This window comes from Sinocyclocheilus anshuiensis, unplaced genomic scaffold (genome assembly GCF_001515605.1).
Source record: "Sinocyclocheilus anshuiensis isolate Anshui unplaced genomic scaffold, SAMN03320099.WGS_v1.1 scaffold711, whole genome shotgun sequence".
In the NCBI taxonomy this organism is placed as follows: Eukaryota; Metazoa; Chordata; class Actinopteri; order Cypriniformes; family Cyprinidae; genus Sinocyclocheilus; species Sinocyclocheilus anshuiensis.
The window spans coordinates 201,455-209,480 of NW_015552595.1; the positions used below are offsets into that span (position 1 = coordinate 201,455).

General features: G+C 42.5%; 1 protein-coding gene across 1 annotated transcript in view; it reads left to right on the forward strand.

The window, feature by feature from the left end:
* LOC107665627 (GRAM domain-containing protein 3) overlaps positions 1 to 7,024 on the forward strand; it is a 15,867-nt gene extending 8,843 nt beyond the window's left edge. Inside the window, exons 3-12 of the mRNA XM_016456565.1 lie at positions 1,968 to 2,105; positions 2,353 to 2,425; positions 3,140 to 3,243; positions 3,348 to 3,446; positions 3,544 to 3,615; positions 3,811 to 3,861; positions 5,213 to 5,291; positions 5,457 to 5,531; positions 5,653 to 5,752; positions 6,913 to 7,024. Coding sequence (XP_016312051.1) covers positions 1,968 to 2,105; positions 2,353 to 2,425; positions 3,140 to 3,243; positions 3,348 to 3,446; positions 3,544 to 3,615; positions 3,811 to 3,861; positions 5,213 to 5,291; positions 5,457 to 5,531; positions 5,653 to 5,752; positions 6,913 to 7,024 — 903 coding nt within the window. The remainder of the gene's footprint in view (positions 1 to 1,967; positions 2,106 to 2,352; positions 2,426 to 3,139; positions 3,244 to 3,347; positions 3,447 to 3,543; positions 3,616 to 3,810; positions 3,862 to 5,212; positions 5,292 to 5,456; positions 5,532 to 5,652; positions 5,753 to 6,912) is intronic.
* Positions 7,025 to 8,026: the final 1,002 nt, after the last annotated feature.

Here is an 8,026-nt window from a genome sequence, read left to right on the forward strand (position 1 = left end):
CTCGCGCGCGCGCACACACACACTCACGCGCACACACACACACACACACACACACACACACACACACTCACGCGCACACACGCACTGACACACACACACGCACACACACACTCACGCACTCACACGCGCACGCGCACACTCACACACACTCACGCACACACACGCACACACACAGGTTTGTTTTTGTGAAAAGTGGGGACATCCCATAGGCGTAATGGTTTTTATACTGTACAGACCGTATATTCTATTGCCCTACACCAACCCTACCCCTAAACCTACCCCTCACAGGAAACTTTGTGCTGTTTCAGATTTTCAATACACTCCATTCTGTGTGATTTATAAGCGTTTTGAAAAGTGGGGACATGGGGTAATGTCCTGAAAAGTCACCTTCTCCTTGTAATACCTATGTCATACCTTTGTCATTATACAAATTTATGTCCTCATTTGTCACAAAAACGCGCACACACAGACACACACACACACAGACAAGGCCAGTTCATGTGTTTGATTTCAGACGCTGCAGTAAGTGAAAGTGTTTCACAGACAGAAGAATGTCAGTCAATCAATCTGCTGATGCTGGAGCTGCTTGTGTCTTCAAACTCAACCTGTCTGTGCTCATTTCTACCGCAGTAAAAGACCAGGCCTCTGGCTACGGTTCACATTCTCACCTCACATATAAGCCATTAGATCTCAGCTGTATTCACACATTTCACGCATCGTTCTTTAATGAATGGAGTAGAATTTGGTGTACTTTTTTGTGGCATTATTATCAGTAGTAGCAGCTGTAGTATTAAAATTAAGAGGCTCACAAGAGGCTCCAGGACAACCTGAGAATTACATGAACATAATACAATTTCATGAATTACATTTTATGCATATTTCTCATTTATGCGTCGAAAACATATTTTTACTACATTTTAACATAAAAATGCCTATTGCAGTGATGCATATTTTCAGATGATCAGGATGAAATAATTGTAGATATTAACCAGAAGACTTTTTGAAGTGCATTGTGTTTGTTCATCGGTCCGTGCTCTCGTTCTGTTGTTGAAGGCTTGTTTGCATGAGTGATGGCAGGTGTGTTTCCATAGAGGCTCACTAGGCTGGATCAGAGCAGAAACCAGTTCTGCCGGTGTCAGTGTGTCTTCAGTCAAATCCACTCTGTTCACACTCCGTCAGATGAAGTGTGCTGACGTCGGCTGTGTGTATGAGTTGGTCTCAGTCTGTCTGATGGAAAGCTTTCTGTCAGTGAGGGTTGAAGCAGGACAGTGAGTTTCTCTGGAGAAAGTATCTCAGGTAACGTCTGGAAGCTTGACAGAGTTCTTTTTTTCACAAATAGAGGTTTGTTTGGTTTTTGAGGGTTGTTCTGTTGCTGACGACTCGTCTCTGAACTTTTGCTTTGTCTGTAGCGTTAAGCTTGTACTTGTTTGATTTTTATTTTTTTTAAAGCATCTGTGAGAAAAGTACTTATTTCAGAAACAATAGCAGTCAAATTACTTCTCATAATAATTCTAGGACGGTAGTAACATTAGTGGTTTAATTTACTGAAATTATACAATATTGTTTATTATACTATAATAGTATATAACTTTTTTTTTTCAACAAAAATCTTTAAAAAATCAGTTTCAAGACTTCATCTAATCTCTGCCTGTAAATATGAATATGAAATGATTTCTGCTTCTGATATTTGATAAAGTGAATTTTCTGGGATTTGCTGATGGCTGCTGTATAAAGTCGCTCCTGTTGTTCTTTCAGAAAGCAGATATCATATTCAAACTATTGTGAAAGTGTTTTCAATATTTCAGTTTCATTTTACACAGAGTAACATGAGATCTGTGACATTCACTGTCACTTATTCTGTGCAATGAAATAAATCAGCTCTGTGGCAGGTGAAGATGTGCGGTTGTGTGCGATTAAATCATGACGGGTCTGTTTTTGTCGGCTCTTATGTGTGTGTTTGTGTGCAGGTATCATCTGGACATCAGTGGAAGCGCAGCAAAGCCCAAGAACAGCATGCTGAGAAGATCTTCAGACAGCAGAGGCTTCCAGAGTCCAGACGAGACGCATCTGGAGTTCCTGGAGCACAGCGGCAGCGTCTCACGCAGGTGAGGCTTGCAGATGAACCTTCAGAGACTCATCGCTTCTTAAGAAGTTCAATGACTCATTTAATCAGACTCGCAAAACTGTATAAGCGGAGAGACGTCAGCTCCTCACACCTGTGTGTCCTGATCTCCATCAGATCCATGACTATAGAGGAGGAGGCTGGATCCGGCGTTCGTAATGTGAGTTTATTCTTCAGTGAGCTCCGTCCATCAACACTTACACACCATCACCTTCTGTTCTTTTGATCAGAGCTTCAAGAGCCACAACAAAACCTTCCACAAACTCTTCCCTGAGGTCCCCGAGACGGAGGATCTGGAACACGGTGAGTCTCTCCGAGATCTCTAGTTATTTCTCACAGTCTGTAATGAGAGTAAATGAAGTCTTGTGTTTCTCAGATGTGTCTCCTCTAGCGTACCAGAAGAGATCTCAATGATGTCTCGAACTGTGTTCAGCTCAGAACGTTCTGGCGAGGTTCTCTCAAAGTTACGAACAAACGTTCTTCCAGGAGCATTAATAAAACATTCGTTCTGAGTTATCATGATGCTCTCAAAATGTCAGCACAGAATCGTTCGTGGAAAGTGTTTTAGTTCAAAAGTAACGTTCTGGTAATGTTTGAAAATGATGAAATTAAATATTCCCTTAACATTCAGAAATAATGCTTCCATAGCTTTAGAAAAACGCTCTTAGAAGCGATCTCAAACGTTTCTCTTTATAGCTATATTCTCACTGAACTACTGACACTATTGTTTTCTGTTGAGCTGAAATCGAGTTGGTTTTATACTTGAAGTTTACAATATTAACACCGTTTTTTCATGTTTATTGTGAAGCTGCTTTGAAACGACACTGTAAAACGTGACATGATCAATAAGTCATGCTAGCATGTTTTTCCACTACTTAAATAACTAAAGGTATATGAGATTCAGCTCAGTTTTGTACAGATGTATACAGCCAGTTTGATGACACATTGAAGTAGGTGGAAATAGTATAAAGCTCTATAGAAGTGAAGCAGGACTCTGATGTTATCGTGCTGTTTCAGTGCACACCTGCGCCCTGCAGAAGGAGGTGATTTACCACGGTAAGATGTACCTGTCCAGTCAACACATCTGCTTCCACTCGTCTGTGCTGCTGAAGGACACCAAGGTGAGACGATCTGAGCCTCTGTTCACGAATAAATCACTGAAGAACAGTTACAGCATGTAAAGAGATGACAGGACATTTATTATGAAGTGTTTGTGTTCCTGTAGGTGATGATCCACATGTCCAGCGTTCAGAGCATAAAGAAGAAGCACACAGCTAAGATCGTTCCCAACGCCATCGCCGTCATCACCACAGATGGACACAAGGTACCAATCAATCAGAGATGCTTCATAAGTCGCTCCACAGTGAGATGGTGAAGTGTTTCTGAACTGTTTCTCTGATGTTCCTGTGTGTGTGTTTCAGTATCTGTTCGTGTTGTTTCTGAATCGAGAAGCGTGCTTCAAACTGCTGCAGTCGCTCTGTGCACAGCTGCAGGTTTGTGCTCCAAGAGTCAAGCTACTACCAATAATCATTCAATTCCAGTATAACGTCAGTAGTTTAGTGACTGAACTGAGGTTTTCCCTCAATCTGGTGATGGTGTGTCAATGCAAATGCTTAGAAGTCTCAAAGATTGCGTCTTTAAGTGTGTGTTCATCAATGTAAAGCGAGATGTGTTGTGTTTTCTGTCAGATGGAGAGCAGCAGCTGGAAATCCTCCACTCCTGATGTGGAGATCGACACGGTAAGATCACCTGAAGATGCTTTAGAACGAATCATCTGTGTTTTCCTGAACTCTCTCTCTCTCTCTCTCTCTCTCTCTCTCTCTCTCTCTCTCTCTCTCTCAATAAGTCATGCTAGCATGTTTTTCCACTACTTAAATAACTAAAGGTATATGAGATTCAGCTCAGTTTTGTACAGATGTATACAGCCAGTTTGATGACACATTGAAGTAGGTGGAAATAGTATAAAGCTCTATAGAAGTGAAGCAGGACTCTGATGTTATCGTGCTGTTTCAGTGCACACCTGCGCCCTGCAGAAGGAGGTGATTTACCACGGTAAGATGTACCTGTCCAGTCAACACATCTGCTTCCACTCGTCTGTGCTGCTGAAGGACACCAAGGTGAGACGATCTGAGCCTCTGTTCACGAATAAATCACTGAAGAACAGTTACAGCATGTAAAGAGATGACAGGACATTTATTATGAAGTGTTTGTGTTCCTGTAGGTGATGATCCACGTGTCCAGCGTTCAGAGCATAAAGAAGAAGCACACAGCTAAGATCGTTCCCAACGCCATCGCCGTCATCACCACAGATGGACACAAGGTACCAATCAATCAGAGATGCTTCATAAGTCGCTCCACAGTGAGATGGTGAAGTGTTTCTGAACTGTTTCTCTGATGTTCCTGTGTGTGTGTTTCAGTATCTGTTCGTGTTGTTTCTGAATCGAGAAGCGTGCTTCAAACTGCTGCAGTCGCTCTGTGCACAGCTGCAGGTTTGTGCTCCAAGAGTCAAGCTACTACCAATAATCATTCAATTCCAGTATAACGTCAGTAGTTTAGTGACTGAACTGAGGTTTTCCCTCAGTCTGGTGATGGTGTGTCAATGCAAATGCTTAGAAGTCTCAAAGATTGCGTCTTTAAGTGTGTGTTCATCAATGTAAAGCGAGATGTGTTGTGTTTTCTGTCAGATGGAGAGCAGCAGCTGGAAATCCTCCACTCCTGATGTGGAGATCGACACGGTAAGATCACCTGAAGATGCTTTAGAACGAATCATCTGTGTTTTCCTGAACTCTCTCTCTCTCTCTCTCTCTCTCTCTCTCTCTCTCTCTCTCTCTCTCTCTCTCTCTCTCTCTCTCTCTCTCTCTCTCTCTCTCTCTCTCTCTCTCTCTCTCTCTCTCTCTCTCTCTCTCTCTCTCTCTCTCTCTCTCTCTCTCTCTCTCTCTCTCTCTCTCTCTCTCTCTCTCTCTCTCTCTCTCTCTCTCTCTCTCTCTCTCTCTGAATGAAAACACACTCTTTAAATGCATGTCTCTTTTACTCGTACTCTTTTTTCTTGTTTAATAACCCTTGTAATCGAGTGTTCGTGTCCTCTGCCAGATTTCCAGCCAGTCGAGTCTAGAGGAGAATCCTGAGAATCACTCGATTCGTTCGGCAGACGAGAGTCGAGCTCTCCAGCGTGAGTCTGATTCTTCACTTGTGTGTAACACAGTCTGATGAATCAAAGCTGAGCTGTCTACAGTCGACACTGCTGCTGGACGGTGTTGTTTCACATGTTTATCATTCAATAGTTTCACATAAAATGCAGATTGAAGACTGTAAATGAATTGTTATTGTGTTGCAGCAGAAACACGAAGCAGCTCAACGCCACACGATGACCCCAGCAGAGAGATCAGCACGCCGGAGCAACACAGCACAGGTGAGCATCTGTACTTCATAACCTTATTGAAGACCACAAAACTTTCTATTCACGTTAACGTTTGTTCATAACTTTTTGAGAATCTGTGAGTTTGATTCCGCTGGTGTTCTCTGATCTATAGCGGTCTCCTGGGTAACCGTGGTAACAGAGAAGGTCAGCTCCGTTCTGTCGTCCAATGAGACGCAGAGCCTGAACAAACTCCTGCTCTTCTACGTGATGCTGTGAGTATGAGACGATATCAGACGCTCTGAATAACCTCCGAAGCGCTTCTTTCAGCCGAAACGTTCAAACAGAATGAAATCAAGCGATCAAAGGCCAGAACTCTGGGTTCTGCTGCGGCTGAAGTTTCCTGTTCAGCTTCAAAACTCAGTCTCGGCACATTAAAGCGACTGTGAGACGAAAGCAAATGACATTAGTAAAACACATAATGAATTGCAGCCGTTTGCTGTTTGAGCAACAGATACTCCAGGGGTTTGAAAAATGAAGTAAAGCGAATTAAAGATGCGGCGCTTGTGCAAATATCAGACATTTAATGAGTTTCAGCAGCTCGGAAACACACTGGTGTTCAGAGACGCTCATGTCAGATCCTGCTTAGAGCAAGAGTTCAGCCAGAAATGAGAATGTGCTGAAAATGTGTTCATCCTCAGATCATCCCAGATTAAGTTTGTTTCTTCATCAGGTTTGTAGAAATGCAGCATTGCATCAGTGTCTCAGCAATGGATGCTCTGCAGTGAATGGGTGCCGTCAGAATGAGAGTCCAAACAGCTGATAAGTGGCTGGATTCTGATGTGAGAGACAACAGCAGATGAACCTTTTCACTGGCGGAAGAGTTATTATGGATTATGGACTCAATGTATTGGAGTTAAAAACGTCTTAATGCTGGATTTGTTTCAGCTTTTGTCTTCTCCAGATGTTAACTGATGGACTGGAGTGCTGTGGATTACTTGTGGATTATTGTGATGTTTTTATCAGCTGTTTGGACTCTCATTCTGACGGCACCCGTTCACTGCAGCACATTTACAGCACATGTTCATTTTTGGCTGAACTCTTCCTTTAAAGAAAATGAAACGAACAGCTGATGGGAGATCTCATGAGCGCTCACTGAGACGCAGCTGGTATGCAGTTGATCAGGAAAGTAAATGTTATGATCTGATGATCTTCAGAGCACTGGAGGCTGATGGTCACACAGATAGATCTGAACACAACAATCAGTGTCACATAGCACAGTTCTCTGTCCTGTAACCAGCTGAGGTTTGATCAGTCAGAATTTGTTCTGACGGCATGTTTGAGCATCGTGTGTGTTCAGATAAACATCTGATAAATCTGATGTGTTTATGTGTTTAAGGCTGAATTGTGTTGTTTTATGGTTGTTTATGTGTAGTGCGATTCTTCTCCTGTTGTCGTCTGGTTACATCGGTTTGCGGATCATGGCGCTGGAGCAGAAGCTGAGCATTCTGGGATCGATGCCGGAGTTCACAATGCAGACAGAGTGAGTTCACACATTCATCATCTGAATTATAGCTTTACATTCATCAAAACTATACAGCAGTGAGTTCCAGTCCTGCAATCTGATTGGTCAGTCAGTCACTCGCTCCAGAGTGGGTTTCTCTCTCTAGTGAGATCTGGAGCGACTGAATCATCTCGTGAAGTCTTAAACACAATCCATTTTTCCTAGTATTGCAATTATTTTGTCCACCCGTAGGTTTAATACAAAAATGATTCTCTCCATGTTTTAAACTCAAAACTCACAAAATCCATCCAGTCCGTCTTTGCTGGAGTTTCGGACTGCAGTTAAAATAAACCGAGCGGACCAAACGCTGTCTCTCGGTGCATCAGTTCATATCCAAACTGTTCTGTGAATCCTGTCATTGCAGCCAGCTCAGAGAGAGAAGGAAAAGTCTGTGATGGTTTACAGCCGTGACGCTGCTGATTCAGTCTGATGATGATTCGGCTGATTCACGTGTGTTTAATAAGGGAGACTTTTTGGAATTTGTTTAACAAGAATCATTCTAGAACATATAGAAATCACACGAACTGCCAGAACTGGTTGAATTCATGACATACGAGCGATGAGTTTCTGTTGTTATCTGTTCAGATGAACCTGATTGTGTGTCAGAATGCTGCACGCTGATTGGCTGGTGTAACATAACCCCGCCTCCACGTTTCACTGTGTGTGTTACAAGCAGAACGCACCAATGCTGTTGCATTTACAACAATAACTCAACTAATCCTGTTATCATTGGGTTTGGGTGTGTTTCACAAGCATTCTTAATTTTTAAAGACACTAAATGTGTTACATAATGGCCAGATTTGCAACTGAACAGACCAGAGACAAAACCCAAGGGAACTTTCAATTTCTATACTGTTTGTCGTGTGTGTGTGTGTATGTATATGTGTGTGCAGGGCCGTTTCTAGCCTATTTGATGCCCTAGGCGAAATCCCTATTGCCCCCCCCCCCAAATTATATATATATATATAATTCTTTTCATACATTA